The 18,859-nt window shown below is 37.0% G+C and overlaps 1 protein-coding gene across 4 annotated transcripts in view; it reads left to right on the top strand.

The window, feature by feature from the left end:
- POT1 (protection of telomeres 1) overlaps window positions 1-18,859 on the top strand; it is an 86,779-nt gene that overhangs the window by 10,156 nt on the left and 57,764 nt on the right. For 3 of the 4 annotated variants that reach the window (XM_067315513.1, XM_067315506.1, XM_067315498.1), the window contains exons 2-6: window positions 4,638-4,771; window positions 9,208-9,280; window positions 10,137-10,228; window positions 15,506-15,616; window positions 18,131-18,178. In XM_067315513.1, the coding sequence (XP_067171614.1) occupies window positions 4,649-4,771; window positions 9,208-9,280; window positions 10,137-10,228; window positions 15,506-15,616; window positions 18,131-18,178 (447 nt within the window). In that variant the 5' untranslated portion in view covers window positions 4,638-4,648. Of the gene's footprint in view, window positions 1-4,637; window positions 4,772-9,207; window positions 9,281-10,136; window positions 10,229-15,505; window positions 15,621-18,130; window positions 18,179-18,859 lie in introns of those variants that run through there. The other variant, XM_067315519.1, reaches the window with a different exon arrangement.

The raw sequence follows: 18,859 nt of genomic DNA, 5'->3' as shown, positions 1-18,859 counted from the left end.
TTTGCTGAATGGGGTGGGTGCCCTGGTGACGAAGGATGCAGAGAAGGCAGAGTTACTGAATGCCTTCTTTGCTTCAGTCTTTACTGCTCAGGCCAGCCCTCAGGAGCCCCAGACCCTGGAGGCAAGAGAGAAAGTCTGGAGAGAGGAAGACTTTCCCTTGGTGGAGGAGGAGTGGGTTAGAGATCATTTAAGCAAACTTGACACCCACAAATCCATGGGCCCTGATGGGATGCACCCACGAGTGCTGAGGGAGATGGCGGATGTTATTGCTAAGCCACTCTCCATCATCTTTGAAAGGTCATGGAGAACAGGAGAGGTGCCCGAGGACTGGAAGAAAGCCAATGTCACCCCAGTCTTCAAAAAGGGCAAGAAGGAGGACCCAGGGAACTACAGGCCAGTCAGCCTCACCTCCATCCCTGGAAAGGTGATGGAGCAGCTCATCCTGGAAGCCATCTCCACGCATGTGGAGGAAAAGAAGGTGATCAGGAGTAGTCAGCATGGCTTCACCAAGGGGAAATCATGCCTAACCAATCTGATAGCCTTCTATGATGGAATGACTGGCTGGGTAGATGAGGGGAGAGCAGTGGATGTTGTCTACCTTGACTTCAGCAAGGCTTTTGACACTGTCTCCCATAGCATCCTCATAGACAAGCTCAGGAAGTGTGGGTTAGATGAGTGGACAGTGAGGTGGATTGAGAACTGGCTGAATGGCAGAGCTCAGAGAGTTGTGATCAGTGGCACAGAGTCTAGTTGGAGGCCTGTAGCTAGCGGTGTCCCCCAGGGGTCAGTACTGGGTCCAGTCTTGTTCAACTTCTTCATCAATGACCTGGATGAAGGCACAGAGTGCACACTCAGCAAGTTTGCTGACGATACAAAACTGGGAGGAGTGGCCGATACGCCAGAGGGCTGTGCTGCCATTCAAAGAGACTTGGACAGGCTGGAGAGGTGGGCAGAGAGGAACCTCATGAAATTCAACAAAGGGAAGTGCAGGGTCCTGCACCTGGGGAGGAATAACCCCATGCAGCAGTACAGGTTGGGGGTTGACCTGCTGGAAAGCAGCTCTGCTGAGAAGGACCTGGGAGTGCTGGTGGACACCAAGTTAAGTATGAGGCAGCAATGTGCCCTTGTGGCCAAGAAGGCCAATGGTATCCTGGGCTGCATCAGAAAGAGTGTTGCCAGCAGGTCGAGGGAGGTGATTCTCCCCCTCTACTCAGCCCTGGTGAGGCCACATCTGGAGTACTGCGTCCAGTTCTGGGCTCCCCAGTACAAGAGGGATGTGGCACTACTGGAGCAAGTCCAGCGAAGGGCCACAAAGATGATTAGGGGACTGGAGCATCTCTCTTATGAGGAAAGGCTGAGAGAGCTGGGCCTGTTTAGCTTGGAGAAGAGAAGGCTGAGAGGAGATCTTATCAATGTGTATAAGTATCTGAAGGGAGGGTGTCGAGAGGATGGGGCCAGACTCTTTTCAGTGGTGCCGAGCGACAGGACGCGAGGCAATGGGCACAAACTGAAACACAGACACTTCCATCTTAACATGAGGAAAAACTTTTTCACTGTGAGGGTGACAGAGCACTGGAACAGGTTGCCCCGAGAGGTGGTGGAGTCTCCTTCTCTGGAGATATTCAAAAGCCGCCTGGATGCAATCCTGTGCAATGTGCTCTAGGTGACCCTGGTGGAGCAGGGGGGTTGGACTAGATGATCTCCAGAGGTCCCTTCCAACCTCAGTGATTCTGTGATTCTGTGTGATTCTGTAAGGTATTTTGAGTAGTGGATATCTTCTCTGTTGTAAGACCTCCTTATTTCATTAACACTGGGGAGGAAGTTACGGAAAAATGAGTTGCGCTCTGGCTTATATTGTATATAAGAGGAATATATAAGGTAAGCAGGTAAGATGCATGGCACTGTGGCCTTGCTATTCTCCTATTACTGGGTCTTCTGAGTTCTTGCTGCTATTTTGGAATAGATGAAGGAAAGTTTTCAAAGTCTAAGTTACAATTAAAAAAAAAAAAAAAAGATCCTCAAGTCAGGCAATAATGTTTTTCCCAAGTGAGGAAACATTTATCAGATATGCCAGAATGTATTTTGTTTTTTCATGCATACTTTGTTGCTTAGATACACTAGCTTAAGAAACCAGAGGTTGTTTTGGTTACCACTTTTTTGCTCTTAAATGTTAACAAATGAGTTGATATCACTAGTGAAAGGTTATTTAGCCCTTTAAGGATTAAAGGTATAAAAATAACGTATATTATGGCCAAGTTTTTATTTGCTCCTGTTCATTACAAACTAAAAGCTGGACAAGCAACTGGTAGCAAATCCTTCCTCATTAATGAATCATTGTTGAGCTGAGTCAAGGTATGTAAACTGGAAGATAAGAGAAATGCAAAATCCAGCCCTCTTAAATATAGTTGTTTTGGCTGAGAGATCCTTGAATGAAAGTATTTTATTTTATAGATTTCTCATTACTGAAAAGGAATTCTTGATAATATCTGTCAGACAAGAATAAAAGTGCTAGACAGTTTCTTGCAATCTGGGAAAGGAGAAAAAGAGGAGTTACTCATAATAAGAGAAATAGTCATGTAATGAGTGGAATCAGCTATCTTGGAGTGACAATAAGGTAGAATTTTGTAGGTAGATTTGCTGTTGAACTTTGTTTGTTGAAGTATTTCTAGAATATTACTAAGTGCCTGCACCTTCATGCATTAACTTATGTTTACAACTTTCAATCCAATGGTCTTTTCATTTAGCATGGCTTTCCATTCATGCTTTAATTGTAACTGAATACTTTGTAAGGATTCAGTCTCTCTAGCACTGAAAAAGCACTTCTTCTGAACTGAAATAAAAACATAGTTTAAGTTTTCACTTAGTAAAGTATGAAGTTTTTGTTTCTTCCCAAAGTATAAGAAACATTTTTTTTTCCCGCTGTCATATACAAATTTCTAAAACTCTTTCTGAAATTAGAACTATGGCTGTAACCCTGTCAGATGGGATTTTAGAAACTAGAAAGCATTTTTTGTTTAGTTTATTAAAAATTACTAAAACCAGAAGATTAATACTGTTACTTTTCTGTAGATTAAAATAAAAAACTTAAAAAAAAATAAAGCAAAAAAAAGCCCCTCAGGTCCCAAAAGAATGAGTTGACCATGTAATGAGAAAATATAGCAATAACTGCTTATATGTAGATCATTTTCTTGCATTTCTTGTTTGTGTAACTTCACTATAACAGACTCATGTTCCTCTCCTGCCTTTTCATGATAATAACAATGTTGTCAGCAAGAACCTATTTCACTGACTGTTAGAACAGTGGACACCACAGTCTCTCTTTTTTTTTTTCCCCCCCAGATCATTCAGTGTTTAGCATTTGTATGTGCCTATCTTTTTTATTACTTTTTTCTTTTAAAATATTGATCAGCATATGAAGTAATCTCTGTATAAGCAGTATATGTTCATCTTATGTTAATATGGGAGATATTTTTCTTTGATGCAGCCAGACTGTCCTATAGAGAACAGCTTAATGTTAACACTGTTTACCCCATCCTATGGTTAGAGGGTAGGCTCTTTATTATGAGGAAAAATATATACTGGCTGATATGATAAGCTAGATGCAAACTAGCCTTGAATGTAAGATGAGTCTTACTTTTGAAGTGGGGGTTGGCATACAGGGCCATGTTGACTATATTCCTCCTTTAGGAACTGTTATTCCAAATGCAGCAGGTGCCCTCAAAGAGCCCCAGCATGTGTTTCTGGAGATCTGCGGAGGATGGTGCAACTAATGCCACATGTCACTGCTTCAGACATTGGACTCAGTATTGGGCAAATAACATCTGTCAAGGCAGCCCATCTGTGATGTGGGCAGCAGTATGGATAGGAGTCCTCAGCTCCAGGATTCTGCTGGGTGACTGGCTTTGTTAACAACTTTCATTATCTTAAGGCTCTTTTACAGCCTTCTGGTTAGTGCTTTCACAGTCTTCCTTGGAAATGAGTGGTAAGTTTAGTTAGTTAACATGCAGTATCTTAGGTATTTTCAGATATTAAATCTTTTTTCTTTTTTTGTTGGGATTGGAGGAAGGATGAGGAAACTTTGACTAGTGCACAGACCAGTTCAGAAGTCAGAGACTTGCTTCATGTGTCATCTCTGCTTCCTTTTCTCCATATTGTTTATATGCTGCACTCTGATTCAGCTCTAGTTGTACTTTAAGATTTCACTTGGCAAGAAACTTCTGGGAAGGACATACAAAATTCTGCTTTGGCTTTGTCATTTAAAGTATTTGCTCAGTTTTTCTTTTTTATATTCATTTCTGTACATAATATTCACACTACTTACATTACTCTTTGTTTCATCAATTGTTTTTAATCATGTATAATGTAGTATTTTGTTGCCTTTTAAAGTGTGATGGAATGTTTGCAAAATAAAGTAGTTTGAGTGGAGGTCTATCTCCAAGCGCATGTTACTTTCTCTCTTCTTTCTGTTCGTGGTACTAAGATATGAGACCAAAGCCTATGAAAGTTTTTAGTCTCGAGTAGTTAAACTCTTTTGTGATGAAATAGACATCCCCTTTTGAGTAAAATTGCAACTTCTAGTAACTCTTTATTGGAACAAGCTGGGTAATTTCAGGACTTTCTTTTTCTTTTTTGTTTAGAGAAAGCAGCAATGCCTGTTCAGTTGCTGAAGATCATTAAAGGAGAATCTGAGACTCCACTACCAAGCCACTTGCAGAAAGAAGATTTAAAGTGCTTGCAAGAAGGATGTGATTATACCAACAAATACTTTCAGGTAACTTGCTAGCAAGAGAATTTTGGTTTACCTTAAGTTTCTTCTGCTATAATTATAAGGCATCTCCATATTCCGATTCAGTTGGAGACTTACTTTCTGTGTGTGTGTGTGTGTTTGTGTGTGTATGTACGTACGCATATCTGTTGCATATGTTTAAGCAATGCAAAATGATGGCCCTATGGAACTTCACTGGATTTCTGCTTTTGACATCATTGGTCTGTAATTTTGCCCCCTACTTTTACATTGCTAGAGACGTAAATTTTATAAGAGGTTTTCTTTGTTTTACTTTCTAAACTACAGACCCATATAAAAACACATTAATTTGCGGAAGACTGTGCTGAAAATTGAGGAAACTGGGGGGAGGTTGAGTGATATGTTGTTTAAAAAAATAAATAAATAAAAATCCTGATTTAAAAAAAAAAAAAGGTCAGATCTGTGGGTGGATGACTTTTAAAGGTGTTTTCGTTTCTTGTATGAAGCAATACAATACCCAGTTTTATGAAGAGAGGATTCCATAGCAGCTACATGCACCAAGATACAACTAGTTTTTTTGTTTTTATCATCACTAAGTGTGCATTCATAGTAGTATTTTTTCAGTGACCCAGAAGGTATTTCAGATTGGAGTAAGAAGTAGACACCTAGGTATATGTTTTCAAGTGCAGTCATAGTGTACTAGTGAAGTACAGAAATATTATTTTCATACCCCAAACAAGTACACTCTGTAAAATACAGTGTCAATTCTTGAAATGTTTTTTGGTTGGTTGGTTTTTACATCTGTTAAACTTTTTTGTGAATGTTGCTGAAAATTCTGTTTATCATCTCTGGCACTTGCAAGGCAGGAGATCAACATCATCCCAACTCACCTTCTATCTGTTACAAAAAAAAAAAAAAAAAAAAAAAAGCAAATTCTGTAGGAATCATTAGGGTGGCTTGAGTCCTTAAAAATGGGAAAGACATTTCAAAAATATGAGCTTTTAAAAATCTAATGACTTGCTGCGGCCAAAAAGAGCAGTTCTGTTTCCCCAGCTGTGTATTCCCAGTTCCAGTGGTAGTGCTTATCTGACTCTGTGATGAGTCCAGTCTGAGAAATAACTTGGCAGAAAGCTATTCATGGTAGTGGGGAGAGGGTAGCATTTGCTGCCCTGGCTCCCTGGACTGGTTCATTGTCGTGTCAGAGAAATGCCAGGAATAGTGCAACTGTGTAAAGCAGAAAGGAGCAGAACTGCCCTTTTTGGAAGCAAACAGCAATAGAGCATAATAGACAGTGGTTTGATGACATAAATGAGAGAGAATGACTCAGCCTCCTTTAGGTCTTGTAAAGGGACAAATGGAAACATCAATAACCAATACAACTAATAAACAATGTTTCTTTTCCTTTGGGTTCAGCTTATAGGCTTTCTTGCTTTTAAGAGCTAATTCTGCAGGCACTCCTGAGGCTGAAATGCAGGAATTCTTGTTCACAGAGAAAATGTTGAAGCAGACAAAAACAGATACTAAATTAGAAAATGTTTATGCCAAAATCAGTGTCTCTAGTAGGAAAGCAGAACAACTAGTGTCTGACTGTGATTTAAAGCATTCATGCACTGTTATAGGTGTATAGACTTTCTTTGTCAGGCTTTTGTCTCATGTGAAGAGAACTTCATGCTGCTGCAAATGTGCATAAACAAGTGACTGTAAAACAGCCTGGCATAAAAACAGGGCAACTGGAGAGCTGATAAAGCACTCACTGCTAATGCACCCAGTTCTGCAGGCTGAGCTTGAAGCAGACCTTAAAATGCACTGATGTTAGGTTATCTTAGTGGTAGCACAGCACATCATCCCTCGAGAGCTCCCAAAATAGGAATCAGGTCCTACTTTGAGGCAGAAAGAAGGGAGGGAAGGATTCTGTGAAATATGTTCTGGGAAAAAAGCAACAAAAAGCATCCAGGAAACTTCTGTCTGGCTTATGTTTCTCAGTCCTCCCATCTTCTGAAACTTCTTTGCTTTCTGGCATCCCTTTGAAGAACAACATTTCATTTAAATTTGTGGCAGTGTGGCATAAGCAAAGTGCATGGGTCTTCATTTAGATTGTGCTCTAGCTGAAGCTGATGCCTCCTGCCTTTAATTCATCGTCCTTCAGACTTTGCTCTGGCAGCTGAACCAAACCTGAAAATGTGCTGTGATGTCCCAGAGCAGCTGCCTAATCAGCTGCTGGACCAGACGGAGAAATTAGGCTGTGGCAAGAAGGGAGACATTCACTAGAGGAATGGGACATAGGCAGTCTGGGAGTGGGTCTAGTGGCATATGGAAGGAGGAAGATTTTGAAAGAAGTTTGTCTGTGGTTAAAATGAGCAGTGCAGGATTTGTGGGGGAAGAGCGAGTTTAAATAGGGCTAAGGCAGGTTTTGCTGGAGACGGAAGCCCAAGTATTTTAGGTGTATTGAGAAAGGATTAGGCAAGGTGGCTTTTTTTCTGATGAGGAAGAGAACTAGAGAGCAGGTGTTTGGAATACAGAGGAAAACAGGGTGAGCCAGACTATTATAGAGATGAACATGGTCCCAAAGTTGGAAAATAGCAGGATGGAGAAGGGAAAATAAACAACTACAAATGGTTAGAAAGCAGAGTCCCTAGCTCATGAGTGTATTCTGTTTTCAAATAGCATGCTTGTGCAGATTGAAATTTCGTTAGTAAGGGGAAAAAAAGTTCACAGTTTTGCTGAGGTGACTTTGCTTTATTACAGACTTTCATACAAGAAAATTGTGTAATATTTGGTTTACTCAGGAATACAGTTCAAGAGAAACAATCTCAGCAAGAACAATTATGTACTAATACTTGAAATTTTAAACAAAGCTATAATTTAGAAAATGAGTGGAAAACCTTTGTTTAAGTATTTGTAGACATTTCAGAACATTTCTGAAGCTTTATTCTGTGGATGCTGATTGTTAAAATAAATATTTGATACTTAAGTCTCTCCACAAAACTCATCAATCTTCCCTGTGAAAAGTAGGCATTTAGCTGATTAAAAACATATGGTCATAGATTTTGACCTTCATTTTGGTCTAAATGAAGCATTACTAATGTCTCAGAAACAATAATGCAATGTGGTACATCTTAAATACCATTCAGCATGGGCTTTTTTTTTTTTTTTTTTTTAGTGTAATAAAATTGAAATATGTTGGGGATTGGAAAAGGAGGATTTGTGGGATTTTTAGTAATTCATCATAAAATAGATATTGACTTTTATTTGGATTCCTTTGCAGCCAGCATGTTGTAGCCCTGATTTTGCTCTTAAAAGCATCTATGATAACAGTTTACTGCTATGTAGTTTATCCTAACTTGGTTTAAGAGGTGGTAATTCTACAGAGTGACTTGATAGCTGTCTCCATTTATTAATTCTCTTTACTAACATTTAAGTCAAGCTGTCTGTGGAATACGTGTACTGTAAGACCACTATGATTTACCCGCCTATTTTCTTAATGTTTGTTTTGTGTGTTTATAGACACATTGTTCCTCCTGTATCTGTACCAGAACACTTTTATTTTCTGTGCTATACTGCTTGTATAATTCTCTTGAACAGTTTTAGGGGTTCAGTTTTCAAATGTTTGCGGTTTTTTTCTCTTTTGAACCAACTTCCTCTCCCCGCCCCCCCCCCCCCCCCCCAGAAGGTTAATAATGTTTTACCTGCCATACTCTGTAGGGTTACATTTGACTGACATTTTTTGTCACTGTTAACAAAGAACCTTTTCTGATGAGATGCCGTGTTTCTAACAAAACACATTTGTTCCAAAGAGATGTTAACATAACTGGAATTGCAGGCCAGTGATTTTGCCTCACTAAAAATTGAATTTCATTATTAAGAGAATTCTTTAACATAGCTAATAGAACATTTGTATCTTTTACAGCATTTGTATTATCAACAAATTCACAGACAAACTGCAGTTTCCAGCCTGTGTAATACTGGCTTGTTCTCCCAGCTATACAGATTTTTTTTCCCCCCACAAATTATTACTTATCTTCATATGCATCTTTTACCTCTTGATTCTGATTTTGTTTTAATATATATGTTGTAATCCTTTGCCAGTACTTCTTAAAAGATATGGCAGACTTCTCCAGATTTTGATTGTCCCACCTTTTAGCCTTTGTATATTAGCATACCTGGTAAAGCTTACTTTGGTAACTACTGTTTAGTTGTGTGATCTAAGCTTGTTAGCTAGTCAGTAGCATCAAAATAGTATCTGCTGGTAATATTTCATGCAGAGATATTGCTCTTCACATCTGTCTTGAACAGATTTTTTTATTATTATTATTACAATCCAGATGATAATTTGTGCTAATCACTTTAAGTCAACCTTTTCTTTTTTCTTTTTTTTTTAATTTATGGACATTTCAGCTGTAGTCAGTGTTTCAGTAACTTACATAGGTGTGTAGACTTAGTTTACATTTTTTTTTTCTTTTTAGGGAACAGTTGTTCTTTCCTACCCATTAACAAAACTCAGAGATGGGACAGACTTTTTCAAGGTTGTTCTTCAAGGTATTGCATTTACATTAAAAATTATTTTCGTTGAACTCAGCACTTTTTTAATGCCATGCTATTAGATCACTAGTACGTGCTTTTTTAGTGTTCAGTAAAATGTACGTATTTTAAGTGTTCTGTAGCATATTCTGTGTTAGTCTGTAAATATTCTGTCAATTCCCTGTAAAAATGTATTATTTTAAGTTTATACCAGGTAAGTTACTGGAAGCAAGGTCTTCGTATTTCAGTAGACTTCCTATTGCAGAACTTTTAAAAATATTGTCCTGGAAATGCATTATCTATGTGTACAGCTTTGATAGCATGAAGGACTAAGAAAAATACACGCTTAATCAGTTTCTGAAACAATAACAGCTAGAAAACTGTTTTAAAATCATTTAATTTCTGCTTCAGTCCCCCCACCCCCAGTCCCAGGAAAATATCACACTTGACACATCTAAATCCTGGATTATCTCCAGATTATATAGTACAACAATATGTTCTGTGTTAATAATAATAATAATAAAAAAAGAAATCAGACATGACTGGATATTATTTCCTTGCTAACATTGTACGTTGAATTGTCCAAGTAGGAATTTTTGTCATTTTTATTTAATGTACAGTGATGCAGTGTGTGTTCACATTTTAAATGGTTATCTTAAGGAGAATATTCTACTTGATTTACCTAAAGTAAGTGCACCAAAACAGTTGCTTAACTATTTTAAAGGATTTTCTGTTTGCAGTTTTGTTTGTTTGTTTTATTTGAATAAGAAATGTTTGGACTCTGTAGAGAAATTTTTTTTGGAAACTCCTTTCCACTGCTGTTTTGTTTTGAAGAAATTATGGTAATTGGAGTAATTTCTGCTTCTTTTTCTAGATTTAAATAACTCATGTTCAAGGATCAACAGCATCAATATTTTAATATATGGAAAAATGGCAGAGGATTGTGCAAAAGTTATACGTCATGGGGTAAAACACTTTCTTCTGGTTTAGTAATTGTTTCTACAGATCTATATTGACTTATTATCTTGTCTTTGTATGACCGTTGCCTAATTTAGAAAATCTGTTCAGTCAGTTTAAATATATCAATATGAACTAGGAAAAAATGTTTGCTTATGCAAATTCTTCTTAACAACAACATTGAAACAAAGTGATTCTTTTTGTCAGTGCTGTTTTGTTTACATAGCAAATAAAAGGTGATGAATATGAATGACTGAGAGGCTGTCCATTTATGTTTATAAGTTAAACGTCTGTTGCCATTTGAGAATATAAATTTTATAGTTGAATTGATTTAAATGGCAGTTACACTAAGTTTTTTTTTTTTTTAATTATGACTTTTTATTGCAAAAATGGTGGACTAGTGCATTTACAAAAATTTAGGAGAGGATTTACTTAGAGACTAATGCCTACATTTAGCATTTATACAACACTGTATGTAATACTTGTGCTCATGAATGTTTGTGTTGTACTTAATGTCTAAGCTGTCAGTAGTAAATGCAGATCTAGTTCCTAAGGATTAGAGAGCTGGTCAGCTGAGTTCTTCTCTAGACTCTGATGATATCAATGAGATCTCCATTGCCTATGCTGGCAGTTTAGACATCTGAATTTGGCATTCTGTTGCTTTTGGAAATGTACATGTGTGCATAAGAGATTGTGCATATGAGATAAGGATAAAGGATTTGCACATTTCCTTTTTCTGTTTTTGTAGTCTTAAAAAAAGTTTAAAACTACATTCACTCTTCTCTCTTTTGGCTGTGTGCTGGCATCTTGATTCATCAGAAATATGAGGTTAGTTTGATAGCTTCAGGGTAAAGCACATTGGCAAGTCAACCTAAGAGTTTCAGTGAGACTGAGTGCTGCGACTAAAGAGAGAAAAAAAAAAAAAGGTGAAAACAACTACCTCAATATTTTTGTACAGATTGCCAATAAGTTTGGTGACATTCCAGTATTAGCCAAATACCAACTTAAAGTTGAGAAAGTATACAATACATTATGGTCTTATGTTAGTACTTTATTATCTATGATATAAATTCACACTGAGGATACTGCTAAGGATATCATCTTAAGGATAAATCCTGAGTTTTGCATTGTTTTCTCTTCTCTAAAAAGTATTATAAATGTTTGGCAAATAGTTGAAGAAATTTATTTTAAGTTAGAGTTGTGACTGAGTGTTTAAAAAAAAAAAAAAATTGCGGGATCGTGTGCACGGGCGAAATCTTCACACGGTAACAGAAGAAGCACCCTACGTACACATCTTCTTTCTTTGTCATTCTTATCTTGCCTTATTTTGACTTATATAATCTGTGAACTAAAATATTCAAAAATGTTTATTGTATTTTTAACAAATCTATAAAATCCTTCAGAAGTCTTGTTTGACCATGCAATTCGTTGTACCTCCAGGAATTTTTCTGGTATCATTTACCATGTGGTTTCCATCAGGAGATAACTGATTTTGTGTCCCCAACTGAATGGGATACGACTTTGCTTTTAAAGAAAACATTGAATCTAAAACACTTTCTAGCAAAAGGTGGTTGCTCTGACAGATAGTATGGTGACAGGTCTTTGGAAGTATACAATACCTATACAGTGTCTAGTCAATTAAATAGAAAGTCTGCATGACAACAACAAAAAATAATCTATAGGACATTTTTCACCATTTGCATTTAGGATCTCATTCAGCCAGCACAAGTTATGTGAAAGCAAAAAAAAAAAAAAAAAAAAAGTAAAAAAAAAAATTAGCAATCCTGAATGAGGGATTTCACAGATAGAATTATTTCAGAAGAATTCAGCCGTAAGAAATAAAAACTACCTAGATCCTTTTAGTAGAACGCGTTCAGAATTTGTGGTATTAATTTGACCTTGAAATCGATGCATGGCTCTTTTTAGCCCTTTCTGTGTGAGCTTGAGGAAACAATATGGAAGGGCTTTGCACTGGGTGGTAACATCTGGAGGTCAGAGAGTGTTCAATTTGACATTGTTCAGTGGATTCTGCTCTAAGTCAAAGCTGTGTTTAAATGTTTGTCATACGCCATGCTAAAGAAAGAAATATGCCTTGAAGATCAGCAAATTGAGTAGGGTGCATTTGGGTCAGATTGCCCCCCTCCCCCCAAACCCTCAGATATTATATAAAACAGGAGATTTGTGAAACTGTATGACAGTCCTTATACAGAATTCCACATAATTTTGGCAATGAGTCCAGGAAAAGAAGTTCTTTAACAAATGTATTCCTAGAAATACAAGCCCCAGAATCATTTTAAAATTAAAGAACTCATGATTTTTAATATCCTGATAAAAATACAAATTTTGAACAAAGCCCTGAGCAGCAATTAGAAGATCAGAAGAATCAGTACCAGAGACCTGCACAGGAAACCACAACGCATAAGCACTAAAATTCAGACAGCCAGAGTGCAGTAGGATCAGCGTTCAGTTTTACCCTGTGATCTGAATCTTCACAGTACTTTTCACATTTCTAAAATGAGATTTTAATTTTGGAAAAATCTGAGTCTGAGGGAATGGAATGAGTTCTGAAACTTGCAAGGTTGCAATTTAGCAGGTATGACATGAAATTCATTCTTAAAAGCAGAAAGTATTGGCCACTAAAGAAGAATAACTCCAGCAAGGTCCAATGCTTTAGTGCTGTTTGCTGCCTACAGTTCCAGACTTCAGTTTTGTAGTTTTCCATACTGTACTTTAACAGCCTTATCTAATTAGCCTAAAGGAGGAAAAAAAAAATATATAGTTATTCCATGTTCAAACACTTGAATGACCGTGTTGAATGACCATGTTTTCCCTGTTCTTCCCGTAAGGGTCTCCTGGCTCTCTAACAGAATAACCTTCCATAAAATGTAAAGTTTGCCTTTTCTTTATTGCTCTTTTCTTTTGAATAAGAGAAATAGAATTTCCTTTAGATATTAAAAAACTTTGAATCTTATAGTTTGTATATGCATGCAATGTAATGGTGTTCTGTTTACATGAAAATCTACCTATTTATGTAAATGAATTTAATTCCCAAGCCAATTAGAATAAGAGATCTAATAACTACTCTTAGCTACAGGACATCATGCATGAGCACGGTGAAATGGAAAGGTTATATTTTTGAAACTAATATAGCACTAAATTTCAAAACACTGTACAAACTTTATGTAAATTTTTAGCAGGTTTAGGAACTGGAAGTCAAGACCTGTCCAAGTTGACAGAGAATTAATGACACATCTGAAAAAAAGGCCCATTCTTTTTGCCTACAAAACTATCTTGATTTTGAAGTTAGTGCTTTTCCTCTCATTTGAATTGCACATTCCATTTACACATTTTTTTAAATGTCGTGTTACACATTTCATATTACATGAGAGTAGCCGGCAATGATCTAATGTTACTCAAAAAAAAAAAAAAAAATCCATTGATTATCAGCCTGTGTAAGCACTTGAGCGTGTGCAATTCTAAAGTCTCTTCTGACAAATGAGAACAAGACAAGTTAAGTCAGCTATACAGAGCTCCTGACTCAGCAGCCAAGTTCCAGAATCTCTTGTGCACCAGTAATCTAATAAAGTGCGGAAACAGGAGCAATGTGTAGCAGGGCATGGCTTTTTAGCTTAAGGTTGATTCCACTATTGAAAGAACACTATCAATAGCATCAGCAGCAGTGAGAGCAAATACCTGTACTGTACCTGATTTCTGCAAAACAGCTGAGTTTCCTGCAGCTTGTGTTTTTGTGTGTGTTTCTCTCTGTATCTGAAAAGAATGGAGCAACTTTAATGTATGTTTGTAGAGTGTTTCACATGCAAGGAATGTTAAATTGTCCAATCATTTTGACCCAATTTAACTTATTTGTGTAGCTCCAAGTATGTCTTACACTTAGATGACTTGTGTATTATCTTTTTAGACAGCTGAAATATACATGATGTTTCCATTTATGACACTACATGAAAATCAGCATGCCCTAAGTAGTTTTATCATATATTAAGCTGTCTGTTCAAACTTAAGTTTTTCATAGCAATTTTTTGGCAAATCCTTTAATAACTAAATATATCCCCATCACTTAAGCTAGCAGTCTTTCTTGCACAAAACATTAAGATTTTGGATCTTAAATCATTTAGAGTAGCATTGTCAAATTGCTGAAATAGCAAAAAGAGCTGCCGTAGTGCAATATTTGGCTAAAACTGTCAGCTTTAATCAGAAAACTCTTTTATTTGTTGTAATCAGATAAACACATGAACAAAAGTCATGCAGTAAAAGCTTATGGAAGGGCTTTTGGTACAAGGTCAAGCAGAAAGAGGGCTCTGAGTCTAATATGTTTGTTCTCAGGCAGTCTGCATGAGTGTGAAAGTCTTTTGCAAAAATGAATCACACTGGAACAACTCTGAACCATTCTGGTACCAAAGCAGATAACTACAAAGGAGCTTTACATTGTATCAGAGTGCCCAGCATTATGTTTCTGTTTGGTCATATACCTTGTTTATCATCTCTACTTCCTGAATTTATTTTCAATTTTCTGTCTGTCCATGTTTCCCCCCCCCCCTTTTTTTTTTTTTTTTTTTTTTGGTAAGGTTGCTACTGAAAGGGTGAGCTACTGTAGGGACTTCAGTCTTTTACTCCTTAAATCATCCTTTCTCTTCTTCATTCTGTGGTGTCTGAAGAACTTTGTATTTGCCATTGTATTTTTGCTTTGATATAATTTTTGCATTTCTGTGCCAGAATCTCAAGATTGACAGCACAGAAGTGTGTTATGTCTTTTGCTGCCACTGCAAGGAGAGTATCTTTGAAGTGCAGCTATGATGCAACAAATAAGCCCTGAGAAAGGAATATTTTCTTAGTACTAATTAGATGTGTGATGTTTTCTCTAGCTTAGTTAAGTTTACCCAGGAGAGAGTTGGTCTTTGGTATGTCTGAAAAGTAATTATTCTCTTTCTTTATTTAGTGTGACTGTTCTCCTCCAACCCTTGTCAAAATAGGCACCCAGTCACAGTAGCATCAAGAGTCCGTTAACTTTAGCAGAATCTGAAGAAAAAAAAAAAAATGCTGGGTGCCAACACAGAGTTTGGGAATATGAATTTCATGGGTAGGGGAACTACCTAGAGAAACTTTGTGTCAGTGTTTAGAATATCCTTTTTTTGCTTCTTGAATGTCTTGAGCCTTTAGAGTGAAATGTAACATCACGTCCTCTTTTAAAATAGAGCGCATGATACTCTGTACAATATTTATCATCTATTATATGGTGTTTGTCATCTGTTTACCATCCTGTCTCCATAGGACACCTTTGTAGTTGCTGGATTTAAGTTGGCGAAATCACCTACAGCAAGAGAAGATGGCAGACATGGTTGCGACCTGGAGGTGTCTGAAGAAGCTGGATCAGCCATTTATGTACGTGAGTGTCCAGCTTTCTATTTATCATTTTTTTCTGAATACCATCATTAATCTTTTTCTTTACGAAGAAAAACAATAAAATCTAGTAGAATTTGAAGTATTGAAGATTACTGTAGCATATTCATAAGGAAACTACCTGGTGTGTGTGTGTGTGTATGCACAATCTTGTAATACCTATCTCCATCCATTTTGTCAAAGTAGTGTAGCTAGAAGTAACATCTATAACATCTCTATGCTGTGGTTGTTGTAGGCATGGGTGTTGTCCTAAGACTCTGAGAGGCCTGGATGAGGAAGGTGAAAATCCTTCCTGATAATACTCTGTGGAGAATAGACCACACTGAAAAATGTTCTGTAGTAGATGACAAACTGAGAGGGAGGACTAGCTATATCTGAGGAGAAGTGCTTTGTATCAAAACATATAATAATGAAGTGCTGGAAGGTGGGGCCAGACCTGGATTATCTCCCTGGCCTCCCAGGTAAATTTCTGCATGTTGAGTGCAGAGACTTGGCCTTAGATAGCTGTAGACAGCCCTTTAGAGTTGTTTAAGTCATTTTGTGCATAACACAACAGTAATGCAGGCAAGGCTGAGGGTGCAAGAGTGGCCTAAAGTCTATCACTTTTAGTTTTCTCTGGGCTGTGAGTTTGTAATTCTTATATCATTATTCTTTGCCTTTTAAAATACATGGATTCCTAGATTCCTAATTTTTAAAAGTGAGATATGCCCCATATTTGCTGAAGAAAATATATGTCTTTTAGTACTATTCTCATATAAATACTGCTGATCTTAAATGCTTCTGTCCTTTGAGATATGGGAGTGGTGTTTACCCTGTTCTGCTGTTACTTCTATTTGTCTCCGGTAATATGTCAGCAGTGCATGTATTTGTGGCCGTCAGGTCTTTACCTTCAAGAAATGTTTACTACCCTTTTTAAAATGTAAACAGTACTTTTTTTTTTTTTTTTTTAAGAGTTAGAGGACTTACCAAAAATTACAGAGGTTTGAGTATGGAAGGATCTAGGATTTTCTCCTTCATTTGGAAACCTGTAGTTAGTTAAGGGGATGACGGGTGGAATATACTATGGTGAATACAGTGAGTCTAACCATCCAGATTTTGAAATAAACTTAGAAATAAAAGCTTAAACACAAAATCACATATAAGAGTCTTACTAAAATAAATTGTGTGCAAAAGTCAAGGTTCAAAATTTTGTCTGTATAATTGCTGTCTGACCAAAAATTTTAAGTTAAAGAAAATATATATTTTTTTTTATTTCAGAAAGATATTTTTCTGGAATTTACCTCTGTGAATAATTAAAGGCTGAAATGCATTTTAATGACAATTAAAATAGGTTACAGTACAAATTGTTTGGGGCAGTCATAAACAAATACAGTACAACTGTACCCTGAGTCTGAGCAAATGTGGTCAAGAATCATTTTACCTAGACTTCAGGTGCTTTCCCAAGTTGAGTATTGGCAGGACTTCATGACGTACAATCTAAAGCCAGTGAAGAGATGCAGTGCCCTGAATGTGTTGATTGTCTTGGCAGCATGTCTTTCTCCATTGACTATAGAATGGAATTTGTAGCATTTAAATTACTGACACAGACACTGACTGCTTAAAATTAATACAAATGTTCTAAGCTTTTGTGTACTTCACTTTCTCAATTATAACTATTTATAAGCCTGTTTAAAACAAATAAGTGGAAGGAAATCTGGCTTCAGGAGTGAAGTTGAGGGTGGAGAGCAATACCAGATCCCTGACAGGATCCTGCTCTGCCGTGCCAGTGTGTGGCTGTGCCATGGGCCCCTGTGTCTGGCAGGCAGGCAGGAAGGCTGCCTGCCAAAGAGATCTGCTCTTGCATCTGGAGGGCAGCTGGGCCTTGAGTTTCTCATTCCAGGGTGGGTCTGTGTTGGGGTGGGATGTTGGTCGAGTCACCACTGCTGGTTCTGAAAAAGACCTTGCTCTGAAGATAAGCTCTTAGAGCCAGCCTCACTGTAGCCAGACGTAGGAACTCTTTTGGAGGAGAATGTATGCCATTTTGTTGTGAATTTACCTTGACCTTTTAAACAAGACTCACTGAGAATAGGCCTGTTTTAAGCATTGAAATGAACAAAACCTAAAACTGTTTACGTTCTTTCTTAAGCAAGTTGCTAGTATCATATTGAATTTTTGGCCTCAGTCTTCTGAATGGTGACTTTACTAATCTGACCTGACTTACATTCAACCAAATACATTTCTAATTTCTAAAATGTTTATGTTATTCAAGGTAGCTGTTACCCGAATATAATGGGAATAGCTATTCTTTCTTTTCTGTAGGATAAAAATTTTACTCTTTGTAGTGTCAAAGTTGATTCAAATAGCAAAAGTATTTGGTTTATTTTTTGCTATTTCAGGTAGAACAATTGAAAAGTAAAGAGTCTCTGTAATATTTGCTTTAGCATCATCAAATCTTGTTATATTTGTATTGCCTTCGATTTTGTAATCAGTGAGTTTGCTATTTTTTTTCCTCCTCAGATTTATACTAAACGGAGCACAAGTGCTGCTTCAGAAACTGCATCTGTGGTGAGTTTATCTTCTAGATATCTTTAAACTGCTTGAGACTTTAACTGCTTGTAAATAAAAATATGGAAATCTTTTTCTTTCCTGTTTATTTTCCTTTCCTACTCTTATCCCAGCAGCCACTTATTTAGCTCTTAATTTTGCAAATAATATGTCAGGAAAATAGAATAAAATATGATAAAGTACTACTTGTGCAGTATAGTTTCCATCTAGATCTCAAGATAGGCTGCATTTTGTTTTAGGAAATATAAGCTGGAAAGGAAACTTCAATTCTTATGAAAAATGTGTGCTTGTGCTTTAAAAAATGGAAAAGTACGTATCTTCCTTTGATTTAAAATCAGACTTTTTGTACTGGTCTTCACATGCTGGTCTTCACATTTACTATTTGGAACACCACTTTGCTTGCCTAAATTAAAAATCTAGGGGAAACAGCATATTAAAGGCATAGACATTGGCATATGAGAGTTTATCCTAAGTTTTAAGGTTCAGTACTGGAGATACAGCTTGGCTTTGTGTCAGTTTTACAGAGGTTTTTTAAATTTTTTTTCCTGTTACAGTAATTGAAAAACAGACTTTTCAAATTAGTTTGAGAAAACTGGTGTTCTTTTAAAGAAGCTAATCAGCATATCATGTAACCTTAAGTTGAGGGAAGAATAGTCCTTAGTAGAAAGTAGTCCTTAACTT

Source organism: Apteryx mantelli, chromosome 1, assembly GCF_036417845.1.
Source record: "Apteryx mantelli isolate bAptMan1 chromosome 1, bAptMan1.hap1, whole genome shotgun sequence".
Taxonomy (NCBI): Eukaryota; Metazoa; Chordata; class Aves; order Apterygiformes; family Apterygidae; genus Apteryx; species Apteryx mantelli.
Note: the sequence above shows the minus strand (reverse complement) of the source record. Positions and strands in the feature narration are given on the sequence as shown.